Source organism: Melanostigma gelatinosum (assembly GCF_949748355.1).
Source record: "Melanostigma gelatinosum genome assembly, chromosome: 3".
NCBI classification, from domain to species: Eukaryota; Metazoa; Chordata; class Actinopteri; order Perciformes; family Zoarcidae; genus Melanostigma; species Melanostigma gelatinosum.
The window spans coordinates 13,313,183-13,326,620 of record NC_136636.1 but is presented as its reverse complement, the minus strand read 5'-3'; the positions used below and the strand labels follow the sequence as shown (position 1 = coordinate 13,326,620).

General features: G+C 41.3%; 3 protein-coding genes across 3 annotated transcripts; 1 reads left to right on the top strand and 2 right to left on the bottom strand.

Moving 5' to 3' along the window:
* Positions 1-236: 236 nt before the first annotated feature.
* Positions 237-4,625, bottom strand: ccdc174 (coiled-coil domain containing 174). Its single transcript, XM_079266286.1, has 11 exons — positions 4,506-4,625; positions 4,224-4,331; positions 4,025-4,125; positions 3,889-3,947; positions 3,650-3,797; positions 3,252-3,347; positions 3,008-3,144; positions 2,803-2,897; positions 2,291-2,423; positions 2,005-2,157; positions 237-1,050 (listed from the first exon to the last, which is right to left on the bottom strand). Exons 1-11 carry the CDS (start codon positions 4,542-4,544, stop codon positions 359-361), a joined length of 1,761 nt encoding a protein of 586 aa, XP_079122412.1. The 5' UTR covers positions 4,545-4,625; the 3' UTR covers positions 237-358.
* Positions 4,626-5,679: 1,054 nt separating this feature from the next.
* Positions 5,680-6,636, top strand: ghrl (ghrelin/obestatin prepropeptide; the record flags this gene model as incomplete). The annotated part of the gene is made up of 4 exons (XM_079266077.1): positions 5,680-6,005; positions 6,223-6,300; positions 6,384-6,498; positions 6,617-6,636. Exons 1-4 carry the CDS (start codon positions 5,892-5,894, stop codon positions 6,634-6,636), a joined length of 327 nt encoding a protein of 108 aa, XP_079122203.1. The 5' UTR covers positions 5,680-5,891.
* A 1,370-nt stretch (positions 6,637-8,006) lies between these two features.
* On the bottom strand, positions 8,007-11,982 carry tatdn2 (TatD DNase domain containing 2; the record flags this gene model as incomplete). The annotated part of the gene is made up of 6 exons (XM_079266075.1): positions 8,007-8,154; positions 9,059-9,242; positions 9,594-9,721; positions 9,889-10,704; positions 11,320-11,523; positions 11,683-11,982. 6 exons carry the CDS (start codon positions 11,980-11,982, stop codon positions 8,014-8,016), a joined length of 1,773 nt encoding a protein of 590 aa, XP_079122201.1. The 3' UTR covers positions 8,007-8,013.
* Between the last annotated feature and the right edge of the window lie 1,456 nt (positions 11,983-13,438).

Genomic DNA, 13,438 nt, shown 5'->3' with positions numbered 1-13,438 from the left:
TAATTGCGGCACTAGAATGATGTCCTTCAACAGTTCAGATGGATCACAATGGAGGCGTACGGGTCCATCTGGTGGACATGTTCATACTGCAGCTGAATGTCCAAACAGACCACTTCATGTCATGCCCTCTTGCGATTACACAAATAGTTCACTAGGTGGAGGCTTTATATACTTAAGACTACTAAAAGTTTTTCAACAAAAAAAAAAGTCAGAACAATGTCCAGTTAAATTCCTGATATTTATTCAATTCTAAAACTCCAAAGAGCTGAGAAGTTGTGTTTTATTGTTTCTGTGATTTGCTAAACAAAAAAACAAAAAAAAAGGAAACAACTACACGTTAAATATGACATTTCAGAGATCAGGTAATGTTCCTGTAGAAGGACAGCATGTCGTCCAGATTCTCTGTAGGCTGTCTGGCCTGGCTCAGGTCTACGGGCTCCAGGAGCTGCTGAGGCTGAGCCTGCAGCTGGGGTGCATACTGGGGGGCATACTGGGGGGCATACTGGTTGAAATACTGGGGTGCATACTGGTGGAAATACTGGTGGGGAAACTGGGGTGTGTACTGGGTCGGATACTGGTGGGGATACTGGGGTGGATACTGGGGTGGGTATTGTGGGGAAAACAGAGGCGGCAGGTGATGTGGTCCAGCAAACTGAGGAGAAGAAAACGGAGGATAAAATGGAGCAGGGGTATACTCGGGATTAAAAGGAGGAGCAGACGCAGGAGCTGAAGCTGCTGGGTGATCGGAAGGTGATGACTGTGGTGAAGTCTGTGGTTGTGATGGAGGTGGAAGATTTTGTTGAGGTGGAGGAGGTGAAGGGGGTGAAGGAGGTGGAGGAGTCGTTTTAGGCGGAGATTGTGGTTCCTCCTTGCTCTCAGAGATTTCTTCTGGGCCTTTGGTCCACTTAAAGGACATCTTGGGTTTATTCTCCTGAGTTTTAATCTTCCCTGGTCTTCCTCTCTTCCCCTCAGTAAAGTAGGCAGAGGGAGGTGCAAAATCGGACTCTCGCTCATCGCGACACCGATTTTTCCACTCAGCAAACATAAACTCTGCAAAAAAACGTAAAAGAAGATAAAGAAGTCAAGTATTTGACAACGGACAGAAAGAGCTTTTCTTTAAATCTTGAAAAAGTGTAACCACTGGCACGGACACAATCATATCTATACTTCTAACTCTCTAACCCATAACCTGACATTCATTGGACGGTAACTTAAAGAGAGCGGCGATGAAGCACCTGAATTTACTGCGTGTGCAGTTGGAGGAGCTCAGCCCGACAGAGGAAGAAGTGGAAATGCTCACTTCAGCGTTGATTACACCAAAACGTTAAAAAGTACTCATAAAAAGCACCAGTTATGTCGGAGCTCATCAATAATTCAATCATTTAATCATCCCTACTTTTAGGTGATGTAGAAAATGCGACAGGCTCTCACTAGAGCCAGCGTTCAACAGTGAAAAATGGCGGCTTAATAGAGTGGACTCTGTGGAAGACGTGGATGTAAATGGCTTTTTTAAAGCTACTGTCATAATTAGTATATGATGTACAAACGTTTGTGCAAAATTCTGAGAAATTCCCTCTGAAATGTCGAGCAGGTTTCGATCGAAATAATGAAAATCATATTTTCCTTCAAATCATTTTCACCATTGACTGCAGATTTCACCAGCTTTCCAAAGGCACGGGTAAAAGGATGGTTGTAAAGTATTTGAAGTGCTTAACTTTATTTTGACTGGTCGTATAAAGAAGAACACAGTTAGTTCGTGAACATCAACAATGGCTCGACTCTATTTAAGTGTCCACGACAGTTTGACAGTGAGCTCGCGTGCATAACACCACGACACTGAAACTGAAGCAGCTAAATGGAATTCAGCAATTATTACTTTCTGTATTTTAATTTACTCAGACTTTGTCATCCTAGAATTACAGCATAAAAGTACGTGTCCTACTTTTGCTGGACATGTCCCTTCATGTCATGATGTAATATGGACCATTAAATAATAAGGATTACCTTTGCCTCTGTCCCATTCTCTGACATGAGGAACTCCTGGTTTGGTGTCCTTCCTTTCCTGGATCTCCACTACCACCTTCTTTGCTGTGCTTACTTCTGGGGGGTCCTCTGGTGGAGGCGAGGGTCCCATAAATTCACCTTCGTCTTCCCCTCCTAGGACAAAGAATTCAAAACAATCCATTGAACTGCAGTATGCAAACAGACTTTATAAGCAAATAGATCCAACTATTTGATACCAAATAAAGGCCGTGGCTGCATTTGATCTGAGGTAGCTGTGGATCCTAACCTTCATTCTCCTCCTCAGTGCCATCCAACTTGCCCTTGTTCCTCTTCCTCTGCCTCACTTTGGTCAATCGGGCCCGCAGGATGGCCTGCCTCTTGTCCTTCAGTTGTTCCCTCTTGGTGCGCTGATTGGTTGTCTGAAGGACAGGACGGATGTAAAAGAGAAACAAGGTCTGAGCAAAAACTGACAAGGACATTATTCATTCGTTTGCACTCAAAATTGATTTTATTCATCAAATATATATTGCTACACACTTAAAGTCCTTGTGCACTTTAAAGTGCACAAGGACTTTTAGTGTGTAGCAATATGGAGCGAACTCTGTAAACAAAGACGTAACAAAGATGCACATGGACAAGATATTTCTGTGTCCAGTACATTGTGGATATAAGAGTATGCTTGTAGTGTGGGGTGAGGGAACTTTTAAAAGACACACACACTAAAGACACACACACACACTAAAGACACTAAAGACAAATATTTCTGCGTTTCCATCCGTCCATAGATCGGCAGCTCACCTGGTCTCTCAGCATGTCCAGAGTTTCTCTCTGCTTTCTGCGCTGCTCTTCATCATGAGCGAACGCAAAGTAACCGACACCGAGATCTCGAGCCTCTGAGATGAACAGACACACACAAAATGATTTCTACAGCAGAAGACTTACGAGCCAAAACCCTTCGTTTCAAACGTGTGCACAAGCGTTTTAGAAATGATTGAACAGTTACCTTGTCCCCTGATATCCTCGTAGTGGATCGGTCCTACGGGCCTCTTCATAGCCTCCTCTTCCTCCCTCTCCCACTCCTGCCTCTGCAGCTCTCGACGCATGTCCTCCGAGAGTAAGGTCTTATCAGCTGAAGTGATTCTAAGTGGAATAGTCAAAACCAGAAGAGTTGCAGGTCCCAGTATGACACCAACATCCAGAAACCATCACCTGAACCTTTAGAGAGTTGTTATTTGTATAATTTGTACCCCTGTCCATGAATGTCTTGGTCCATTTTCTTAAAACCTGGCAGGTCTTTCTTCATGCATTTTCGAGATCGGCCCAATGCGTCCACATAGTCCACCCTGCAGAGAAACAACGCAGAAGGAGAACAGTTTACCAGTAGTTTTAAAAGGTTTAATGCTTTAAGAATTATCTTAATTATGTAATGAATACATTTTCACTCTTTTTATTAGAACATTGTAATTAAAAGTGTTTTTGAGGTTAGTAGTGGCTCAGTTATTGGTACTAGTTTAAAATAAATGATTGGGATTGGTCAGTGTTTTTTTTTTTGGATATATAGTTAACGTATCTACTTTAAAATAACATACTGCCTCAACTTTATATCTCCTAAATCAAACATGTAATTGATTGAATCTGACGATACCATTCCTCGTCTGGGTTTTGAGGAGGAGGGACGGGAGACAAGGTGTCTCTTTCCTCAACGTCTCTTTCGGTTTCCTTCTGTGTTTCTCTCCTTTGGTCAATAATCTTCTGGGTGAAATCAACCAGGAACAGTCCCTCCGTTTCTTCATCTGAGGCATCGCAAGACAACAGGATCACAAAGTAAATACATTCCGTCGTACAACTAAACATCCGGGGAGATATCATTCATACTCCACCAACCTGGAAAGTCTCCTTTTATCATTTGCTCATAGAGTTTGGCCTTCTCCTCCAACTTGCGTCTGTTATGAGAAGACACACGAGGAGTCAGAGGTGTTGCTCACCACAGTGAATCTGCTGCATGATGTGTTGAACTCACTTTGATGCGTCAAGGCTGCTCTGCTCCTCGGCCAGCTGCTCCGCGTCTTTCTCAGCTCTTGCAGAAACACCATCGTTTTGTTTAGTCCAGACATTAGGTTTCTACACAGGACAATGAACACACGACACCCTGGTTCGTCAATCTGTAGCTACAGAAACAGCTAACAACATGTCCCAAAATGACCACACATACTCTGTACCTTGACTTTGGATTTTGATGTGAATCCAGCACCACTGTTTTCATGCCCAAGTTTTTCCTGTTTGAATTGTTCCTGCTTTCTGTACAGTTCAGCTTTAAGGTCCACCAGCTGCAAGAAAGAGTTTATTGCTGAAATACAGGGAACGAATGAACAACAAATGTTTTCTTTTCTAGCTAAGCTGAGTCACAACATGCTAGCATGTCGCCCGAGAGGTTAGCTAACGTTAGCTGTTGTTATCGTGTAAGTTACATGTTTATAAAGATGCGTCTCAATGCAACTCACAGATGTAGCAGTCACAGCGAAGGGTTTCTTCTTATCCATGCTCACGACTTGTTTTCTACACTATTTTATTGTTCGGGTAATGCTGTGGTAACTGTCTTGACTTCTTCGTTGGGTTTTCTTCTCTCGCGAGTAGAATCTGACTTTACGGCCACCTAGTGGCGTTTACATGTAAACACAGTATCCATCGATGATACCGTCCCAATCTGCTCAGCCTCTCTCTCTCTCTCTCTCTCTCTCTCTCTCTCTCTCTCTCTCTCTCTCTCTCTCTCTCTCTCTCTCTCTCTCTCTCTCTCTCAGAAACAGTAAAAGCAATAACAATGTGAAGATAAAAGTAATATGTAAGTTTGTAAGTCATTTGTGTTTTATTAATAAAAACACAATATTCATCCTTAAATATTTTTCTCTAATGGCTCTTTTCTGCCTTCACGCTATTTGATCACACCCCTCAGAGTGTAGTAAAGAGTTAAGAGTTAAACACATGCCTGTATTTTAGCTGTGAGGTTTTCATCTTCAAGATAGACCGACTAACACTCATCATGTCTGACACTTAAGCTTTTCTGTGCTAAATAATTGTACAAGGCTTTAAAGTATTACATTAATAAATATTGTTGGAAAATGTCAGTCTCATTTGTTAAAGTTATGAAACATCACGATTTCACAGATATCACACATTACATTTTATGAACAATGATTAATCAAGGATCAGAATGCTCTGTTTAGCTTATCTCAAATAGGTATATTTAAAATTGGTATAGCATTACATGTTTTAATCTTATCAAATGTAGATGTATGGGCTCAGATTTAGTTAAATTCCTCAGTTTGATGCACTTAAGACACATTATAGGAGAGTTCTTAACTGTTGAGCAGTGTGCCTCTTCAGGATTAAGCTTAATATCTAACTGTGTTGACATGAAGCAGATTTTTCCCCTGAGTAAACATTATTTGTTGTAATTTCCATGTGTATTGCACTTGTCCTGGGAACAATAGCTCAATACTGGCATGTTCCTGTAGACACGCAGTCCCAGTTATCAGCATCTATGACAGCGATACCATCGTCTCCATCATCACATTGAATAGATAAGAGGACCAGGAGGCTTGCTATTAGGTTACAACAGAGAAATGCCCACTTTGTTATCAATTTAAGCATTTGAACAGTCCAATGCTACCAAGATACGACTGCACGTCACGATTATATTTCATGCATTTGTAAACCAAAATGGAGGGATGAAAGGTATATAAAGGTATGAAGCCACAAGCTCCCCAACAAAGGAAGGAAAGAGAACTAATCGCCGTCAATATCAGATTAGCAGATCAATCGTTTCAACTCTTCACACTGTAGATTTTCATACTTTGTGCAGTAGATCAGACAGCGACTTTAACTCCACCATGTTCGTGAAGAGAAACACCTGTCTGCTCGTCTTCCTGTTGTGCTCTCTGACCTTGTGGTGCAAGTCCACCAGTGCAGGCTCCAGCTTTCTCAGCCCTTCACAAAAACCTCAGGTAAGATGCTTCCTCTCCGACACATTCAACACATTTGGATTCATTCTTTAACTCTTACATGTGATGAATTAAGGGCTGTATGGACAGTGAAATCATAGACTTTATTCAAGACCTGGGAATTACAGAATGTTATTATCCCATTTACTGCATTTGAACCACTAATGTTAAAGTGTTTTGCTTACAATCATGAGATCTTTCTGCTCTGGGTCGACCACAGAACAAGGGGAAGCCTCCCAGAGTCGGCCGCCAAGTCATGGAGGAGCCGAGTGAGCCCACGGAGGACAACCACATCACAGTGAGTGGAAATTACACTCACGACTACGCCGCGTCACCCAAAATCCTACTGATAACGGCATGGTCTTCCTCTCCTCTGACTAGATAAGTGCCCCCTTTGACATTGGCTTCACCGTGAGAGAGGAGGACTTTGAGCAGTACGGTGCAGCGCTGCAGGCGATCATTCAGCGTCTGCTGGGAAGCACAGAGGAGGCTGCAGGTTTGCCTAATTCCTGTTTTATACATGAAAAAGTTCCTTTTAAGCAAATATATAGTAAAATAATTTAACTTACAATTTTTAAATGTTATTTTTTTTAACATGATTCATCTTGTTTCAGAGAGACCATCCCAAATTTGAAGATCATGGTCAAGAATTTAAAGTCTGCTGTCTGAATGCCTTCCAATTTCCACTTTAATTATTAGATGGCAAATATTTAGAAATGAGCCTGTAGACGTGTTGGTCTTGTCTTTCTTAATTTGATATATTCTTTAGTTTAAGGCTCTTAAAACACGGTTACTCAGTCTGTGACTAATTTAAACTCAGTCTGCCACTAAATCTTAGAGAATCTACTGATGTCCGTCATTACAAACTGAAAAACAGGACATCAGGTGAAACCATGTGTAAAATTCACCAAAGATCTTTTTAGAGCTTTCAACCACATCCCAGGGTCTTATTCATTTATAGTCGGTTCAGCTTCCATCACATTACGGTATTATGAAGCTGATATGTTGATTGTAGTTATACATATGTGGAACTTGAGTTATGATTTTGTCAAACTAACGAATGATCGTGTAAATGTTTGTTACTTTGGCATCCGTGAAAACTAAGTTTAATATTGATTTTCCACTCTCGAATGTGCAAAATTGGAGTGAAATAAATGTCTATAATTTGAATACATAATTTTAAAAACTGTCCCCAAATGAGCCACTCGTATCCTGTGTATTGATTTGATGTTATTCAGCAATAAAAACCCAATATCTACTATTCTTAGTCATCTTCAGAGACTGCAGAAATAAAGGATCAACTCATCTTTTGTCTTTCTGTCAAATTTTTAACCAAAGCAAACAAACTGCTGACGCTCGTGTCCGTCCTGTGTTCCACTTTGTAGCTTATAATAAACAGAAACACACAACCATGAACATTTTCTGAAGAGGCCCAAAACCTCTTGGAAACAAAGCTTTCACGCAGAACCTGGCAAAAGGGGGTCATGTCTGTATCTCAACACATCCCTCTTTTTAAACGTGACACACAAGACACACACATTTATTCATCCATCATTTATCTCGTCCTCGGTCGGCACGCCAACCACCAAAAATCGTCACAGGTAGGCCAGGCTAATCTTTCTAAAATTAGAAAGCACTCAAGCCAAATGTGTGTGACAAACATGGCGGTGTGAAAACAAGGTCCTCGCAGCCACTTCCTTTCTTCAATAGAAAACCAGCTTTGCTCACAGCAAACACCACATGTTTTTGTGTTGATGACTGACAGACGATACTCTCTTTCCATTTTTAATACCATACATGTAGAATATTATAAAAGCAAGATTAAAGGTTTTAATGTGTCCACTGTACCAAACCGAACTACGCAGCTGGACAAGCAAACAACCAAACTAATATGACCAATCAACCTGTTATTTAAAATAAAACTCCTCTCGACATCGAGGATTGATAACTTTAAAACAAAAAGGCAAATAAAACTTTTAGTCGGTCTTCTCTTTCCGAGTGATTCTGAAGATCACACGCCGTACAGCTGAGTGGTGTTGTCTCTGACGGTGGAGAGGACCGTGGCCATGTCCTCTCCCTTGAGCAGGCTCAGCTCCTGCAGCGTGTGGATTGCCATACCAGGATGTGAGAACCGGCAGACGTCTTTCCTCACCTGTTAAGAGAGACACACTTATCACATGTATGTTGTCAAAACGTACTCCTGTTTGTTCAGTTGTACCAGAGCTCTCGACAGCAGAATGCTGGCCGTTTGGTGGCGACATCTGGAGCCCGACACAAAAGGGGTTCATCCAAAAGCTTTGACGAATACATTGAAATATATATATATATTTATCTTGAAAATGACTACCAATAGTTTAAGGCCCAAGTGGCCAATAGCTGATATCTTGTACCAATAAATCAATATCTGCACAGTTCTGTAGTCCATTGTTGAGATTGTCTCAGACAACCTTCAGATCATTGGACACTCAAACCAAAACAAAGACTTTACTGTGAATGTGGTTACGGTAGTTAAAAAATGTTCTCAATTAATCAGATGATCATTAAAAGACGCAATAGACGCATCTGTTTCAGCTCTTATTTCCATGTTTTTTTACATGATTTATCTTTGGATCAATATTGCAATGAACAAGATTATGCAGTCCAAGGTTATTATGATTATAAAGTACATTGTACAGACTTATCAAGAATGAGTATTTATTCCTTTGAGGGTCACTTCCCTTGGAAACAGGAGTGCTTGTTTGTATTTTATGTATAATGACTGTTTGTTGAACATTCATCACAATCTCAATTGTTGATTGAACAATACATTTGATGCATACATCATGCATCGATACAAAACATAATCAACACATGTTGGATGCGGGTCTTCAAATCGGAGAGAATAATTCACTTTGAGCTAAACTTGGCACAAAGTCACGTCAGCTGTAATTAAAATAGACATTTAATGCAATAATTTGCAGTTATTAAAAACAGTAAGAGCTGTAAAATAAGCCTGGGATTCATTAATGACCATAGAGCCGTGTTTGGTTTCCCAGAGCGCCTCAATTTAAATGTACCTGTCTTGGCAGGAAGTACGGTGCGTCCGTCTCCAGCACGATGCGGTTCAGAGGGATCTGACGGACAGCGTCTCGGGCCTCGGTAGCCTTGAAGTAGGTGATCAGGGCTGTGAAGCCCACGTACAGGTTCGGGAACTCTGTAAGGAAGGGCTCGATGACGGGATAACTGTTTGTGAAACAGTGCCTGAAAACACATAGGTGAGAAAATTAACAGATTAAATGCAGAACTGTTTATTACTCTTCGAGGGTCCTTAAAGTTGTATTCCTCAATATTACAATCTGAGTTGATTCAGCAAAAATAAACAAATCTGCTGGCAAAAATAAAGTGACAAATACATTGTGTTCCTGTGATTGTTTTGCTTAATAATATACATTACATGGCTATTGCTTAAAAAAGCCAACCTAAATACAACCGAAAATGGGGTTAGATTTAGTGATTATCTTAAGGATTGTAATAATATTAGTCTGACTAATATCTCTAAAAATTTGATTTTAAATGGGAATAATTAGACAGATGGTGTTCCTCCCAACACACCTGTGAATTTTGTAGTCCCTGGGGACACACCTCTTCATGATTTTCAGTAGGTCATCATCGGCATCCCTACAGTGGATAACCAGAGGCTTCTGCATGGCCACAGCGAGACGCAGCTGACGCTCAAACACCTTCACAGAGAACAAGTAAAAAAAAAAAAAAAACAGACCACGCCACTCATTATTTTACAATAAAATGATTGCAGTCCACACAAAATAATTCTTCCCAAATGATGAAGGTTCTTTTAGTTCAAGATAAACAGTTAGATACTGGATTACAAAGTTGTATTCAACCGTACCTCTTTCTGCTTGGAGCTGTGAGTGGAGTTTTTGTGAGAGTAGTCCAGGCCAATCTCACCAAACGCCACAGCTTTGGGATGCCGCATGGCCATCAGTATGTCTCGTTCCTGGACACTTGAATAATCTGTGGCAAAGTGGGGGTGGCACCCAAAAGCCCCCCACACCATGTCTTCTGCCAGCAAACCCTCCCACAGGGCCTCCCTCACCATGACCGCTGGGTTGCAGAAATTGGCAATACAGCCTCTGTACTCTGGAGGAAAGCTGCTTCTGTAGTGTTCGCGAAAGCTGCCGAATGTCCCGCTGAAGCGAAGCTTTCCATAGAGCATATCAATGTGGCAGTGTGTGTCTATGAATCCACCCCGAGTGTCCGGGTAAGTGGTCCGCATAGGTTCTGCCCCGAGTGATAATCTTCTTTTAGCAGTGCCACCTTGAGTAAAGGAGGCGGGGGGGTGACGCATGGCAGAACCAATATCCGATTGCCTTCGTGTGGTTGTTGACTTAGAGTGAGGTTTTGATACTCTAGTTGAGCGTAGTGGCAGTGCAAAGGGGTCCCTGTAGGCTATAGTTCTGGAGGAGCAGAAATTGTCGGTCTCTACTCTGGGTGAATGTGAAGGGGCCGTGTTTGTTGGGTGGGGCTGCTTTAAGGAGACATAAACGGTCCTCTGTGACAGTGAGAACGGTGTATCCTCGTCCACTGCAGCTGCCTGGACGACCCCAGCGGTTTCATTGGGGGATGAAAAGGTGAAAGAGGAAGTTGTAGCTTCCTCGGTATACACTGAAGGACTTCTCCATTGTTGGCTGTCAAAAGGGCCTTTCTGGTGAATCGTGAAACAGGACGAAGAATCGGTCGTATAATCCAGGGCCGGAAGGTACGAGCCACAGCACGTGGGTTCTGGTCCGTATTCTGTAGCAAGGGATTGGTCTTGAGAGGTTGTTTCTACGAACGCAGAGTTCGGAGCAATAAACCTCTCGGGTGAATCTTCTCCTTTTAGCACAACACTCTGAAATACGTAAACAAATAGGGGAAAAAATTGACACTTTTAGTTTTTAATCATCAGTGGCTTGATGATTCTTTTGTTGTCAAGGATGTAAATTGTACAAATGTAATGGTTGCTTTTGATAAACAAAGAAAAAGAAAAGATTAGCTAAATTAACTAAAAATGTATTCAACAGATTGCATGCAACTAAAACATTTGAAATGATATACAAGCAAATAAAACTACAACAAAAGATATATTTCTAGGTGTCAGTTAACTTACCCTTCCTGTTTTCAGCTCTGAGTCATCATCAATGTCCTCCAACACCTGAAGGGGGGGCCACTGTTCTTCCTGCACAGTGTCGCTGTGCTCGGATATGCTCTCAGTCGAGGAACACCTACTATCCCTGTATGCTCTGTCAAGTGTTGCTGGACTGGGTCCTTCAGTGTTCACCAGTGAGGACACAAATGGCAAAGTCCTGGGGCTACTAGTAGTGCTGCCCATGGCTGCGACCACTGCCTTCCTGTAGATCGCCTTCGATGCCTCCTCGGGTGTCCTTGCTTTCTTTTTCATGATGAAAGAGTGAGGTGGAAGTGAGGATACATCCCATCTCCCTGTGGATTCCAGCTGCCTGGATGGGTTGTCCATAGATTTCTCCTGATAGTTATGGTGCAAATGTACAAATAAATCAGTAATTTCTTTACAAGAACTGAACATAATGCAAGAAATAGAACATTTGAGACTCTAGCTCTGATAAAACACTTTAGATGTACCATTAAAAAGATGGGCAGAGCAAGATTTATTGGAAAGATTTACCTCTGAAGTTATGAAATGTTCATAATTTTCCCTGGAAAGCTTCCTCAGTTTAACTTTGCCTAAAGACGGCGTGCTTTCACCGAGCACTCCTGCTTTCCTCTTGGGAGTGTCCAGACTCAGTGCTCCAAGGCCATCGGGTCCCGGAGAGTCACCGACGGGCAACGTATTTGAATCTTCAGTCGGCGACTTATTCCAACGAGAGGGTGTGCCTGAGGCAGCATCTCGCTCCTGAAGATTTCTGGGCGAGGTGATTGCAGTTCGTAGCCACTTAAACGTCAACTTATTTTTGCTGCGGTCCATGTCAGAGACTTCTAATCCAGTTAGCAAAGGAAAGAACAGATCTATATGACCATTTGGTACATAATGCAAGCAAACATGAGAGCATCACTGTTCAAATACTCAAGTTAAAAACTGTAATATTATTGTATTAACATTATCTTAAAGGGACAATGTACAGTTTAAAACATAAATGGCACCATTTGATGCACTTTACCAGAGTACTGCTTAAAGGCAATTTGCATCTGTCATCCCTTGGCAGGTCAAAACAAAGAAAGCATTAAAAATAAACAGTACAGATAATACACTAATACAGCAAGTTGTGTGAAAAGTTATTTCACAATTCTAGACTTCCGTATTTTCTTTAGCTAAAAACATCTTTTTAAACTGGCTTTTAAAATTACTGATAATGTAAACTTCCTTTATTTTACTGTATACTTGTATTACTGTCTCGTATGTCCTAAGTTATATAAAAGCATTTTGTAACCAGTTTTATAAAAGTCATAAAGGTGTATACGTTTTTAACGATGATAGGGGTGGCCTTTGAGTTGAAAACATTATTTTTAAACACCGTACATTATTACCAATGTCTCTATTATCAACCAGTTTTCAATTGTTAATTGTGAAATTACTGACATTTAAACAATACATCCCGCACATTATGGCCACCATGTTTTGTAGCTAACATCTAACTTAATTACCATAGTCTCCGGAGGTTAATTCATTCTAGGGGTTCAGGTTTTTCTCCCGACAACAGTTACAATCGGGGTTTGGGGATTTTGTGCAGCTGTCTGACTCGACCATGATAGAAAGAAATGCCTAAAACTGCAGTCATTGCTGAGATGTTGGTAATAAATTAGACTATCAGTTAACGTTAGCACCTTCACTTTAGCCAATTAGCTAGCATGAACGATCTTCAGGTGTTGATTCAAACTGCGACACGAATGGTCTGGCTCCAAAAAGACGCTTAAAAGCCAGTTGTGTCGAGGAATGTGTCTTTATCACATGTCTATTTACATGTATTCAACGAGGTAATAATGTTGAGGCGTTGTTAACTTAACGTTACCTTCTCAGGATCCTTACAGCAGCAGGAATGGAAAGTCAGAAAAATAACGCGTCACTCTCTACGTTGGTTCAGTCCGCCATTCTTCACTCGGTAGCTCTCACAGTTTAATGCGTACAACGTTTCTGAACAAAAATAAATTTGACAACGTGTCTTTGGATTCGATACAAAAGTTTAAATAGCATATACAATGGCAAAGTTCTGTTTTAGACCGTTGGGTTCAAACGCCACGAGCGACCAACGGATTATTCTACTTCCCGCGAGATCAAGTCTACCAACGAGATTTGACTGATGGGCGAGAATAACCGCGAAAATATGTGATTTGGCGGTTGGGTGCTCAGAACACAACGCGAGACAAATTGTATTTATACAGCACACATTATGCTGTTTCCAATTGCCTTGTATACCTTTAAACTC

Bases quoted from the DNA above. Each gene is read 5' to 3' on its own strand.
- ccdc174 (XM_079266286.1), bottom strand. From the start codon at position 4,544: ATGGATAAGAAGAAACCCTTCGCTGTGACTGCTACATCT. The intron at 2,898-3,007 runs GTAACTGTTCAA...TGTTCATCTCAG, and splicing joins CGAGGATATCAGGGGACAAG to AGGCTCGAGATCTCGGTGTC. The intron at 2,158-2,290 runs GTTAGGATCCAC...TCTTTGTCCTAG, and splicing joins CACTGAGGAGGAGAATGAAG to GAGGGGAAGACGAAGGTGAA.